Source organism: Sarcophilus harrisii, chromosome 2 (assembly GCF_902635505.1).
Source record: "Sarcophilus harrisii chromosome 2, mSarHar1.11, whole genome shotgun sequence".
Taxonomy (NCBI): Eukaryota; Metazoa; Chordata; class Mammalia; order Dasyuromorphia; family Dasyuridae; genus Sarcophilus; species Sarcophilus harrisii.
Window position 1 is genome coordinate 234,222,383 of NC_045427.1, and position 14,797 is coordinate 234,237,179.

General features: G+C 45.1%; 1 protein-coding gene across 2 annotated transcripts in view; it reads right to left on the minus strand.

Moving 5' to 3' along the window:
- Positions 1 to 366: 366 nt before the first annotated feature.
- PMEPA1 (prostate transmembrane protein, androgen induced 1) overlaps positions 367 to 14,797 on the minus strand; it is an 85,097-nt gene continuing 70,666 nt past the window's right edge. The window contains exons 3-4 of one of the 2 annotated variants that reach the window (XM_023494500.2): positions 5,247 to 5,300; positions 367 to 5,130 (exon numbers count right to left, since the gene is read on the minus strand). In XM_023494500.2, coding sequence (XP_023350268.1) covers positions 4,594 to 5,130; positions 5,247 to 5,300 — 591 coding nt within the window. In that variant the 3' untranslated portion in view covers positions 367 to 4,593. Of the gene's footprint in view, positions 5,134 to 5,246; positions 5,301 to 14,797 lie in introns of both variants that reach the window. The other variant, XM_003757663.4, reaches the window with a different exon arrangement.

Below are 14,797 nucleotides of genomic sequence, written 5' to 3' on the forward strand. Positions count from 1 at the left end.
ATCAGACTGCCACAGTGGTCCTTGATCTGCAAAAGATTAAAAATCCCTAAACTAGAGACAAGGTTTTATGAACAATCTGTCTGTCTGTAATTAGCAACTTACCCTTCCTCCTCGGCTACCATCCTCTCCACTTTGTGTAGCCAGCTCAGTTGCTCAAAATGTTTTTCACCTGTTTTTCCTGGTCTCTGCTGGGCCCTAATTAGAGTACTATCAACAAGAAACATAAAGAGTTTGGGCACCTGGCCCAGGGTCACACGGAGTCAACAAGGTCTCCCAGAGCCCCTTGAGTACCTAATCCCTCAACCCCCACCTGAATTAATTTTACATCAATGAGTCTGAGGAATAGAGTCCAAAGAAGAGCCTCACTCCAAAGAATTGTAAAATTTATTGTATAAGTAGTGCAGTGTTTCTGAATGTCACCACTGCTGCTATTGATTACTGTTACACAATAAGCGTTTACAACAGATTTTTGTAAATTGGCATCAGAGTACATATTTATACTAAAACAGCAAAATATAGATTAGGTACTGCATTGAATGTGCTGCCAATAGTTTACAGAAGTTTACCTTGAACAGAACTCAGGATACAGGTCTGCCTATAGCTGAAGCAACATAATTGGAAGTTTCAGAAAATATTAATACAGTGAAATGTGATTATAAGGCAGGCAAATGAGGACCGTAATGTCGTCCTTCTGAGCTCTATAGTACAGCAAAGTCTGAAGCGCGGTTTCTGGAAAACATGGTTTGGTTTGGTTTTTTTTTAAATTTTTGTATCTGAGATGCACGTATAAAAATCTCCGAAATGTACAATTCACGGGGAGTAGAAATGATTTCGGTTCTTGCCTAGCACAGTTTTAGGCTACACGTCTGGATTCTGTCAATTTTAACCCTTTGTGGAAATGGGGGGGGGGCGTTTAAAAAAAATATGGTGATTAGTGCAATTTCAATATGTCCATCCAACGAGCAAAGGGGGTTTGCTGAGGAAACCCGCTCGTTCATTACCCTTCCTCCCATTTAAATAACGTGATGGACTTGGAAGGAAGTAGACTGTTCACTAGGTTAGGAAAATGTCTACTTGCCCTTGAACTCGCCAAGGAGCAGCTGAATTTCACCAGTCTCTACACCCAAAGGAATGACCCAGACTGTCCTCCTTCATCAGTCACATTCACCTTCAACACCACTAGGCTTGGGTGAGATCACCATCCCTATTTGGTCTACGAGGCAAGACCCCTCCCCATTTTACCTTATTTAAAGTGAGTGTGTTTTTCTCTAGCCCACCGTCGGATGAGGGGGAGGGCCTGTGGAGAAATAGCCGCTTTCAAGGAAAGCAGGCCCAAGATCCAAGGCAGGGGGTCCCTGCCCTCTGTCAGGGTGGCTGGATGGGTGGGAAGAGGGAGTGTTCTATGGAGACATGCTAAAGGAAACGAGAGCTATGACACACTGTGATTTGTGGGCAAAGCGCCATCCTGGGGAGATTGGGAGATTGGCTATTAGCATTTTGATTTCAAGTGCCCCATGCATGACTGCCCTGCTGTTTGCCAAGGCCAGGAGTGAGGACCGGGAGCGTTTGGATGGCATCTGTCTTCAGTTCAACTGGGAAAAAAGGGACTTTTCTTCTGTCATTTCACAAGCCCTGCTTCCTGGGTAAAGGCTCATCAGAAGGACACTAGGCGGGCAGATGGAAAATGGCCCTGAAGCCAGCTTCCTGGGGTGGTCCCAGAGATGGGGCCGGCTTTCGGTCAGCATCCTCCTCACAGACCAGCTTGCTCCCCTGTTCCCATACCCCTCTTACCCCTAGGAGTGACTCCCTCCCCCCAGGCCAGGCCCAAGGGATCCCACTTGGGCTACTGCAGAGGGGCCCGTTTTCCTTCCTTTTTTATCTCTGTGACTGTGGAATGAAAGCCCGCTGGCCAAGGAGGGCAGGGAGTCTGTGTCAGTCTTTTTGGTTGGTGTTGGGGAGGCCCGATCCGCCGGGGCTTCTCAGCAGCATGGCACCCGAGCAACAGCCCGCGGACAGAAGGGCGCACCTTGCAGGGCCAGGCACATGGCACGGGGGCTCGTGGTCGAAGGGGATGGTTTAAAGAAGCAGTATCCCTTGTCATGGGGCGGAACAAACGCCAGTCCCTCTGGTGCTTGTGACAGGAATCTTACTTCCTTGCCCCGCTTTGCTAGAGAGGGTTACTGTTTCTTTAATAAGGCACTAGATAGACATGTCACATAAAAGGAAAGATACATTTTTAAAACCTCTACAAATGCGTCCGTGTACCTTTCAGAACAAATTGGATTGGTTTCTCTACGCGATTTTTTTTTTCTGAGAGAGAAAGAGAGAGAGAGAGAGAGAGGGAGGCAGGGAGGGGAGCAAAATTTAGGTGATGGGACTAAAGTTCTGGGGATCTGAAGACATCATCGAGGGGCAGATTCAAAGATTAGGAAGGTAAAGTATTGCCAGGCAAACCAGCCGAGTGGGGAAACTTCAAGTTTGTCTATTCGTCATCTTAAAATATATGTCTGTGTGTGTATGTGTGTATATAAATATTGTTCAAATGGTCAGAACTTCAAAACTGTTCTCAAGTTTTCAAGTAATAGAAAAAAGTTGCTTAAAAACAATAGTTATTGCCTTTTTTTTTTTTTAAATATCTTTCATTTATGTTATTCTACCAGTTAGCAGAAAATGAAACACACCTCCATAGGAATAGAACTCTTCAGCCTTGGGGTTCACCCAGCTAACGCTACCTCCCAGTCCAAGGAAGCCCAGTCCTGAGCAGTCAGGACCAGTGTGGCAAAGTTAATTACCCCTGCTCAGCAGACAGCAGGAAGCTGGGCTCCTCTCTTCCCACCTCCTGGTCTCTCTGGCTCTCCCACTCGCTTTCCCTCTGGCTCCCACTCGCTCGCTCTCTCTCTGACATACAAGTACACCGCAAGGGTATCACATCTGTCTGAAATAATCAACACAATATAAAAATGTAAACAATAGCATAGTAAGACAAAAATGCGTATGTAACACAGATAAATAAACATATCAAAACGATTGTGGGGTGGGGGGCTGGGGGAGTGGGGGATGATGCTGCCTAGTGAAAACATCTCAGAAGAGGTAAAGAGTTTTGCTTCTTAAGCATCAAGCATGACTTTTTTAATTTTGTAAGCCTTAAACACATCACAGGAGCCAACCTCAGTTCTTTTTTTTTTTTTTCCCATTTGTGGTCTTTTTGTTTGTTTGTTGCTTAAGTATGGAATTCATTCACAGGGATGCAATCAGCTCCCAATCATTTTGACTGCACTAACCCTTCATGGAAGTTTTGGAATTCACCGAATCACTCTGAAGACATTTTGCACAATGACCAAAACCATCATTTGAGTCTTCAAAGTAACACCAGAGTTCTCAAAGGCAGACTAGCTATATGCAATTGACTCCTGTGGACTTTTTGGAACATTCCCAACAGGGACCTTCATCAATCTGATTAGAGAAGAAAAAAAAGGGGGTGGGAGAGGGGAGGGATGGAGAAGAGAAACTAGATTCCTTCAGTAACAGAAGTTTATTCTTAACACGGAAAAAAGGTATAGCTCATAACAGGTAATTTGGACTTCTGACAACTTTCTGAGTTTCCTTGGTAATTCAGAAGCATCTGAATTTTGTTTACTCCAATAGTCATAACTGGCCCAGAGGAGAATTTCCGTGCTCAGTATGGAATGTAAAGAACAGTAATTGTCTATCACTAAAGTATACCTTACTAGGTTGGGACATCCTAGGCCCATGCTTGGGGACCCTAGAGATGACTGTTTTATCTGGAATGCAGTCTCCTTGACTGTGCTCTTATAGAGGGGTGTTGTTTCTTCAAAGTTTGGATTTTCTACCCCTTCGGCTAGTTTAAATTCCGTTGAACATTTATCCCCTACGATTTGTGGTAGATGTGACAGAGGCTGCCATAAACACAAGCACTGACATATTTATATTAAAAAATAGTGCAAAATTTCAACATTTATATAAATAACTCTAAACCCCTGCTTTGTAGGTTTTTTTTTTACAATGTAATTAATACACACTTTTTGAGTTGGCACTCAAAAAAATTGCCATTTTTTCTTCTAGTCAGAAAACAACAAAACTTTTTTTTTAATAGGCCTCTTCTAATACAAAAATACTCCTGCTGCCGCACATACAGTTTCTCATATTTTATATATATTTATATATATATATATTGCAGATCTTTAAACAAATGTTTTTGTGCAAATATGTCTTTAAAGTTAAGTGAAATCATCATAAACAAAAAAAAAAAGCATTCACGCACACAGCTCAACTAGAAACAAAAACAAAGACTACTGTCAATTTTTTTTTCTTTTGACTTCAAGACACAGCTAACAAAGAAACGTTTTTGCAAGCTTTCTTGGCTTGAGCATTCAGACCAGACATAACAAGTAAATATTTATACACAGAGAGGTGGAGACGGGTCGGTTTTGCTCTCGCTTCCCCATCCCTCCCGTCGCCCTCCCCATCCCACCCCACCCCTGTCCATCTCTTGCTTTTTCTTTAAGAAGTGCAGAGTGTTTAATTTACTTTTTTCCGAGTGTGTGCACGCGTGTGTGTTCTCTTCTCCCGGGCTCAGAAGGGGTGCCCTTTCTGCTTCTCTTTGTCTTTGTTCCACGCGATTGTGCTCTCGAGGTGGGCCGGGTGGAGTCTGCTGCTCTCCAGGAGGGCGGGCGTGCCGGCGTGCTGTTGGTGCTGGTAAAACGCCGAGCCCGGGTAGTGGCCGATCACCTCGCTGTACGTGGGCGGCGGGCCCTCCATCCTCCCGCTGCTCCCGTAGCACGTTGCACTAATGCCAGAGTTACTGCTTGGGGGGCACGGGCCGCCGTACAGGGAATTGTCTATGAGGTCACTGTCAAAGATGGTTCTGTTGGGGGGCGCGCGCACCGACTCCCGGTTGAGCTCCATCTGCTGCTCGGGGTCCCGCAGCTGGAGGGTGCACGGGCCCTGGTAGGGGGGCGGCTCCTCCCCGTCTGAGAGGGATATGGTGGGCGGGAGGTCGATCTCGTGCTGCAGGTAGGGGTAGGTGGGCTGGAAGCGGTTGAAGCGGTCCCTCTGCAGGAAGGACGGCACCGTCAGGCGGTCTGCGGAGCGAGGGGGTGCATAGATTTGCTGCTGGAAGGAGACAAGGCAGGTCAGTGGGGCTGGCGGAGGGAGGCCAGACTTTGGGGGACGGGGCGGGAGAGAGGGGTCGGGGTGGGAGCCGAGCGAGCGGGCTCCATTCTTACCTCGGTGAGGCCGTTGCCCGACACTGTGCTTTCTGAAGGCCAGAGACTTCCTTCCTAAAGGGAGGGAAACAAAGAAAGGGATAAGTCACTGACGGAGCGGGGGCTTTATTTCTGCTAGTCCCCCTGAGTCTGGAATAACAGAAAAGCAGGAGCTTTGCTCGGCTCCCTGGGCTAGCTGTACCACCTTCAAGAAATCACTTTCCTCTCCGGGTCTCAGTTTCCTCATCTGAAAAATGGGAGGATTGGCTCCGAGTTCCCTGACCTCTTTGAAAGAAGTTTATTCCTGGGTTCTGAGGACTGAGGGATGGGATTCTGACCAAGATTCCTTCTAGCTCTGATGGTCTATAATCTGTTTTAAAGATTTTTTCCATCTGGTTATTCAAAGATTAATAAAGTTCCCAGGGGTTAGGGTCTATGGGCGTCTCTGGGAAACCTTACAGAGTAGATTCCTGCGCTGCCCCCCAGACCATCCTCCCTGTTAACCATCAAAGACAGTACTCGAGGCTTTGGAGGGGGAAACGGGGAGAGTGGCTCCCTGGTTTACAGGAGATAGCCCCAGAACACCCCGTGGAGTGTCCAAACCACACAAACCACTCTCACTCATCACAGCCAGGCAAGGTTGAGACATTCCAAACCAGATTTCATTAGGGCCCCATGGCTGCCAGAAGCGGGCCCACCCAGCCAGGCCTCTCGGGCCTAAAAGGGTGGTGTTCTTTCCTGCGGAGACCTCACATTTCCACCAATTCCCTGGGGGGACCAGCCCCCTTCCATTGGCTAATAAGGAGTAAAACCTTAGCCAATTCTCTATTAGCTGCATGTTTTTCCCCCCTACTCTATGTTAACTAAAGCAAATTTTAAACCCTCTTCTTGATCCAAACAAATATCCACTTCTAGTTATCAGCCAAGTCTTTCTACACAGAATACAAACTGATTTTAATGTTAGTCCATTATGCTTCCTTCCCCCAAACACAATAATACGAGGCATCCGATGGCAAACAGAAATGGATTTTGAATCATTTGATGTTGAGAAGGAGATAGGAGATATGATTTGTGCCCTTACTTTCCTCTCCTTCCCTCATTCCTTGCTCCCTTATAATACATTTGATTTTAAATATATTATATTAGTTTTTTCTGTTTTTATATCACCTAGATTTCTCCCAGTACCCTTTCTTTTCCCCTTCCCCAAGAGTCAGCCCTATAATAAAAAATTCACAATGCATATAATTGAATTACTCTCACTGGTTTCAGGCAGGTTCAGCCTGGGATATAGATATGTTATTACTGTTGTTTAGTCATGTCCCACTCTTGGTGACTCTGTCGACCATACTCCTTAGTATTTTTGCCAGGAAACCTCCATGGAGTGGTTTGCCATTTCCTTCTCCAGCTTATTTTACAGGTGAGCAAACTAAGGCAAACAGAAGTTAAATGTCTTTGCAAGATCAAAAACTAGTAAGTGTCTGAACAGATTGGATCTCAGGTCTTCCCAACTTCAGGTCCAGAGCTCTACCTACGGCACTCCTGATACAGGTGTGGATGCCAGCAAAGAAAGGCTACTCTGCCCCCAGTGGGGTTCTTAGAGGAGGAACACTGGGGTACATCAGAAAAATGACTGCTTTTTGGATCAGGAGACCTAGTTTCACACCCTAGCTCTGTTGCTTCCTCGCTGGCTGACCTCCAGGCTGTCACTTATTTACATGCTGAGCCTTAGTTTCCATAACTGGGCCTAGATCCTCTTTGAGGGCCTCTCCAGCTCTACAAATGTTGGAGGAACAGGATGATAATCCCTTTAGACTTTTCAAAACATTTCCAAATTCTTCCTGTGAACCCACCTTTAAGATGGGCCGGGCATTTAACAGAGTTTGCCTTTTAGCGGCAGGATACCCTAGGCCTAGGGGCATGTGGCATATAAATGGTTCATGTAGGACTATAATTTTTAAGTGGTGGGTAGGAGCCCTCTTGCCTGAAAAACAGCTCCCCCATCCTGCTCCCGAATACCTGCAACTGCTTTACCCGGTGACAGAGCCTTGAGAGATGAAACTTGACTTGCAAATGATCCTCGGAGAGGGAACTTAGTGACTGACATAATGATGGCATAAATGATGGCTCTCAGAATCTTTACTAAAAACAGATTTTCATCGAGGGGTTAGAAGCATGGAGGGTCTTAGTGCAAAAATAGTGACAAAGGGAAAGAGGGCACCTCAGGGTGAGACTTCGCCTAATTTACAGTTCAGGCAGCTAGGAGGGCAAGGATAGTGTGTGGGGCCTGGAGTCAGGAAGGCACTCATCTTCCCAAGTTCAATGGCCTCAGATACTTACTAGTGTGACCCTGGGCACTAAGTCACTTTATCCTGTTTGTCTCAATTTCCTCATCGGTAAAATGAGCTGGAGAAGGAAATGGCAAAACACTCCAGTATCTTTGCCAAGAAAACCCCAGAGAGGGTCATGATTTGGAATCAGAAGGTCTGGGTTCGAATTTGTATCTGTGTAACACTGATCCAGTCACTTAATTCCCTGGGCGTCAGTCTTTCCGGAATAATTAGAAAATGGGCCTTGTTGATCTCTAAGGTATAAAACGAATGAATACAATTATAATTCACACTTTCATAGTGCTTAATAAACTACAAACTGCTTTCCAGGCACTAATTCTTTTGCTCTACATCAGCTTTATATGGAAAGCAGGAAGCATGTTATCATCTCCTTTTTACAAAGCACTAAAACAAAAATAAACAATTTTATTTCAATCATATGAATTTTTATTTTGGTAAAAAAAATAATTAAGAACAAAGATGCAAATGCACCGGGGTAGATGGAGGGAAATCTCCACATGAAATCACTTTTATTTGTTTAAAATTAAAATATCCTATCTCCAGTGAATATACAGGTTCATTAAAGGTGAGTAGTTTTGCTTTTTGAATGATAAGACCCTCTTCCTAATTGTAGAAGCTTTTCAGGAATTATATCACTCTTGTGATACTTCATTAATCTCTATCATATATGCCAAACATGACATATTTGACAGTGAGAATAATATGACTTGCTCTTTTTAAAATCTACATAAAATACATGTTTCACGTGTACTACATAAAATATACGTACACGTAATAACATTTGACAAAAACAAAACAACAACAAAACCCAGAGGCTGGTTGACTAGCCCTACATCAAGGGTTCAGGTTCAGAATATAGCACTTCAGTCACCCGTGGACCCCGGGGGTCTGGGAAGGCCAGCAGCCAAAAAGCAGGTCTCAAAGCCCAGGAAGCTTCAAAGGCATCCCAGACAGATAGCCAGGGCTGTCATTCCCTGCTGACCCACTAGAGGGGACTTTCAAGTTACACGAGCCAATGTGGGGCAATGCAGGCTCTGCTGCAGAAAGCTGGACCGCTCCCCACTCCCCTTCCAAGGGATCCCCAGAGCTTCTCCATCACACAGGCCAGAAAAGGAGCGGCCTTTTGGCTGGGCTACGTGCTATGTGTACAGGCCCTGGCAACGGGCAGACACTGAGGTGGAGGGAAAACGTGCAGTCAGGAGTTCCTGACCTCTGTTTGCTCCCAGCTAAAGGAAGGGGGGACAGGAGAGGTTCTTCCTTTCCACAGCATCCTGTGGGATTCCTGTGTAGACAATCCTGAGGGATTCCTGGGAACTCAGAGTTCCTGCCACCTGGATCAGTTTTCTGATGACTCTCTGGATTAGGGAGAAGAGTCCATTCTTCACCTCCCAGTGGTCACCGCAGGGAATGGGGTTAGTGGGAAGAGCACTAGGATTGGGAATCAGAAACTCTGCCTCTGCCACTCTGTATCTACATATTTTGGGGCCAGTCACTTACCATGCTGGGCTTCAGTCTGATCTGAATAACTAGAAAGTCGGCCTTATTTATCTTGAAAGTTCTTTTCAGCTCTAGATTTCATGACCCCAAGCTAACTTGGAGCTGTTTAGTCACTTTTCAGTTGTGTTCCACTCTTAGTGACTCCTTTTGGGGTTTCTTGGAAGAAGATACTGAACTGGTTTCCCATCTCTTTCTAAAGCTTATTTTACAGATAAGGAAATTTAGGCAAACAGGATTCATGGACTTGCCCAGGGTCACACAGCTAATAAGTGTCTAAGACTGGATTTGAACTCACAAAGACAGATCTTTCTGGTTCCAAGTCCAGTGCTCTATGCACTGTGCCATCTATCTGCTCTAGGAATTGCTCTTAAGACTGGGAAAAGTCCTGAGGATGGTATGTTAGAAAGTACTGAACTGAGAGTCAGTGACTAGTTAAATAAACTAGGTTAAGCATAAGTCACTCAACTTAGTCAGTCCTTAGCTTCCGCATCTTTAAGATGTAGCTAATTATAACCTCTCTGCTTCTGCAGGGTCATGATGGCCAAAAACTGATGGTGAATACTATGTAATAGCTTAAAATAGCCCTGCACTTAAAGCCAGGGGTCCTGAGTTCGAGTTCTGATCCATCTACTTATTAGCTGTGTGACCTCAGCCAAGCCACTGGTGTGGGTTTTTCCAGCTCACATAGTGAGGGGCCATGAGTGATCCAGAACTTCTCACATTTCTAAGACAGGAAGAAGGAAGCGGGTATGATCGGGGCCCTTTAGTCTCTGCTCCATGGGACAATCCAGAAGAACATCAAGGACAATTTCATTTTTCTCTCTGTATCCCCCTCCACTGCCCAGCACAGTCCCTAGCACAAAGTAAGTAAAGTGCTTAATATAAATGCTTGTTGAATTGAATGTAACTGGCTCTTCCTTGGGGAAGATCATCCTACTTTGTCCTGTCTTTCCTGCCTGTCTGGGGAGGGGATGAGGAGAACACTTCTCCCTCAGGCTCAGACTTTTTATCTGAAAGCTGGGGGAATGGCTAGCTTGGGTTCCTTCCCCAGGACAATCTGTATTTACAAGGACAAGCGATTTCAGAGACAGGCGCTGATGGGGGCAGCTGTCTTGGCTTGAGACCATGCTCATGTCAGAGGCCAGACCTTAACCTCCAGGCCCCAGATTCCCAATATCCGCCGACAGGTGGGCATGAGTTATGCTCGGAAGCAGAAGGCGGCTTTTGCCATCCTCCCCAGGTCTGATCAAAAACCCAGCGTATTCCAAGGGAATCACTGATGAAGTGGCTATCATCATTCAAGATGCATAAACATTTGCAAAAAAATAATTAAAGGTTGCATAAGGAGAGGAAATTAAAAATAGGAATGATTTGGCTAAATTGTTTCATGAAAGCAAAGCTCGGAGCTTCAGCAACGGCACAGAAACAAACATGGGGCTTCCCTGGCAAAATATCCCCCCAAGCTGTGGCAATCGGACGGCTCCTCTCCCCATCCCCGACATGCGTCGTCTGAGTTTCCAAGTTGAACCTTTGCTCAGGCCATGAAAATGGGCACCCCTCTCTCCTCCTTGGCTCCCCTGAGCATTCATTATCCCTAAAGACCCATCTCAAATCTCCTCTCCTTCATAAATCCTTCCCCTATTCCTAACTACTCCAGTCACCCACCTACAGTATTTATTTTCTATTTAATCTATTATTTCTTTGGGCTGTTCATTGACTTTCCTGCTGGAAGAGATGTCAGAAAGGGTAGGTCTTAATGCTGGTTCTGTCACTCATTAGCTGTGTGACCTTGGGCAAATAATTTAAATTTTTCTGGATCTCAGCCTGTTTTTCAATAAAATGGGCTTGGATTAGATAAGTTTCTAAGGTCGAATGTAACTTTAAAATTCTGTGAACCTTTGTAGGTTATATTGTGTCTCCCTTTTTGAAGACCCAATCCTTGGCTTTAAATCAAGCAACAAGTTTTCATTTGGCATTTGTCATGTTAAGGCAGTAATGGGGGTAATGGACTCTAAGTTAAGAAAAGCAGACTTTAAATCCCACCTCAAATACTTACTAACTATATGATTATGACTTAACCTCACCATGCTTCTGTTGCCTTATCTGTAAAATGAAGGAATTAGACATAAATGGCCTCTAAAGTCCTCCTAGTTCTAAATCCATGACTCTCTACCTGACCCTATGCTCAGTGTTGTGAGGGATAACAGAATAAGTGTAAGGACCTTTAAGGAGATCACATTCTAACGGACAAAATAAGATATTCAAAAGGAAACAATAATGAACCATATAAAACAATGTAAAATTAGGGTTCAATTATGTGACCAAGATTATAAATAGGCTAGGAGGTGAGCTGTCTGAATCAGCCAGTCAATATATTCCTACAAAATGTCAGTTATGGGCCAGGCACTGTGCTAAGCTCTGGGGAGACTAAAAAGGGACAAAGAAATTCCCTGTCCTTAGGGAGCACACAGACTAACGAAGGAGACAACAAGCAAACAAATAAGTACAAATAAACTATATACAAGAATACTGGAAATAATTAACTGAGGGAAGGCAGTGAAAGATGATTCTGGCAGTGCACACAGGACTGTCTGGAAAAGGACTAACTGGCAGCAGGGGGAATAGGCAGAAGCTATTATAGAAGACTAGTGTAGGAGGGCATGACAGGTGTGCTAGAGGGGAAGGGATAGGGTATGGGGACCTGTCAGTCAGGAGGATCATGAAGAGGAAGGAAAATGCTTTCAGGTCTGGGGTCCGGGGCGATAGCAGGGCAGTAACCAAGGACCGAGGTGAGGTGATGGGGGGCTAGCTCAGGAGGTAACTAAGAACAAGACAAGGAAGCGGAAATGAGAGACACCTTGACGAGAAACTGATAGGAGAAGCTGGTGACTGATTGGACGTGGCGGGTAAAAGGTAGTCTCAGAGTTGTGAGGCTGGCTGGAGGCTGGGAAGGTGAAGGAGAGGTAACATGATACAATTAACTTTAGTGTCTGACACTCACCACCTGTATGCCCCAGGGCAAGGTTCCGGTGGGCTTCACTTTGCTCCAGGATGGGGGATGGATATGAAGGCCTCTGGGGTGGCCAAGGGCGACAGACAGGGAAGATCCTCCAGTTAGAGAACAAGGCAGGGCATCTGAGCAGAGATGTCCACCAAGAGGAAGGAGGTAGAAGATGGCAGGATTGGGGATGGGCATTGGTCTTGGAGTTCACAGGAACAGGGCAGCTTCTCCACGGCCAGCCAGGGCGACCTTGTTTAGGGAGATCCCTGGGTTTGTGAGGGCCTAAGTCTGCTCACTTTCTGGGGGCTTCTCATGCTGGGAAGATGCCCCCCCATCCTCCTTCCCTGCCCTCCTGCCACAGGCGCCTGATTTAATGAGGCTCCATGTTTACACAATGGTGGCCCTCCCCCGGGGCCAGGGGCTGGCTCAGCTTTGGCAGGAACCTGGGTAAAGGGACTCCTAAACTGACTTATTATCATAATAATGATAATGAAGGAGGGAAAGCAGAGACCACAGGAGAAGGATACCCCTCATGGCCTAGTCTTAGGCTCAACCTCAGAAATCATAGCACAACCCATGCATTTTGCAGACGGGGAAACTGAAGCCCAGAAGAAAGAAGCAATTTACTCAGCTAGAACATAACCGAGACAGATTAGACCACAATCCTCTGAGCCCTGATCTAGTTCCTTGTTTCTTCTTTAAAAAATTTTTTTTTCTTTTTTAGTATAAGCTGAAAAATCATTAAGGATACGTTTAAATTCACAGATAATAACAAATAGGAGGATTCTAAGTAAAATAGTGCATTGTTTAAGCAGTTTGTTTTTTAAAGGAGCATATTAAATTTAACAAGGTAGTTAACAAAATTGCTCTGGCTGTGCCTCTTTTTGAACTTTGTTTCCTTTTGTGTGTATTTTAGAAAATGCTTTATTGATGCTCTTCTCTTCCTTATTTTGTACCTCTATCTAGTGTTCTTCTTACCCCTGCAACTTACTTCCTACTTGCTCCCTTATCTTCCCACTTCCAAACTCTGCCAAGTTACAGGGAGGAGACACTCTGAGTTTCTCTCCTGGTGGCAGACAGGAGAGTCAGGCTGGGTTTCTGCAAGTTTTCTTTTCACATGTGGTAAATCCTGGCTAGATTCTTTGCTCTCTCCGTGCCTCATTTTTTCTCATCCATTAAATGGGAAGGACACTATGAAAATGGACAGTGCTACTGGTCACTCTAGTGGGGAATGGGTTTCCTTCCCCCCACCAGAATGAGTTAAGCCATAACATAAAAGAGAATGAGTTTTTTTTTTTTTTAGTCTGGGAGACACAGGGTACATAACAATGTATGTCAGCTGCACCTTCTCCTGGAAGAATAACCACTTTGTGGGAGGGAGAGTCAAAGAAAGAACTACCCAAAGCTCAGGAACTTCAAAGCAGAATATGGCTTTTTCCTAAGTAGCACAAAAAGCTGATTCTGAATTCCAGAAGAATGACAGGGCCAGGGATTTCAAAGTGTCTTTTGCTCTTCTGCCTAGACACTAACTACTCCCATTTTCAATGAGGGCACCTTCTTCCCTGCCAATCTCTGCCTGGCCCCTCAGTGCTGACGTAGTAGCCTCCAGGTCTGGAGGTGCCCCAACCTGCCAGGAGAAAGCCTGTTTGCTCAGTGCCCTTTGCCAAATGAACCTTATACCCGCTGCCATCGACTCCTCTCCTGCCTGGAACCCCAGCTTGTATGGACCTCTCTGGGAAGGGGCTTTCCTAGAACAATCCAATTTAGAAATTTGTGAGGTCACTCAGCACAAGAATCCCTTACAGAAAGATAATACGAAACCTGCTCTTTCCTCCAAAACGCTCTTGTGTGCTCTTCTCTTAGATGCGGTGTGTGTTTGTGTGTGTGTCTTTAGGGACAGGGGGTTAAAGTTCTGCCTTATTGTACTCTAAGCAATCTGAAGCAAGGGCTGTGTCTTGTCTAAATTTTTGTATCTCCCTTTGTCCCTGGTACAGTGATTTGCACACAGCAAGTGCTCATTTGTTGAATAATAATAACTCATAATTATATGATGCCTTAAGGTTTACAAAATGCTTTTCTCACACAACCTTGAGAACAGAGTAATATGAACATTATTATCTCCATTTTACAGATAAAGAAACTGAGGATGAGAGAGATTAAACCCTTTGCCTCCAGTCACACAGGGAGTACATGTCAAAATTGAGATTCTCTCCTAATTCCAAGATCCATGTTCTTTCTCATCCTATGTCACTCTACTAGTCCTTGCCTGCCAGCCTGCCTGAATGGCCTGGTGTTAATTTTGGTAATTTAGCTGAGCTGCTGTATGATTAGCTACTGAACACCCAGGAGTGTGTACTTCACCAAGGTGTTCAGCTCAGACAAGGACATGGCTCTTGCCCCTAGGACCTAAGGTCCTTCTCAATTCTCCTCTATAATTTCAATTAGACACATTATACAGCAGCACTTCCTGCCTTAAATTATTAAATTACAGATCACAGAGACTTAAGAGGGAAGAGATCTAGGAATTTGTCTGGTTATACCCTCTTTTCTTTCCAGTCTCCCAGCTCCCCACTGAGTGCCAACAGTTAGGTGGGGCAAAGGATAAAGGACATGGGATAAAGCAACTATGAATTTGCTTTTCAAAGAAGCCAAGGACATACCATCCTCCCTGGAGGGAGTGCTTCCTGAAGAAGCTGAGGACATCCCATCCTACCTGGAGGGAGTAC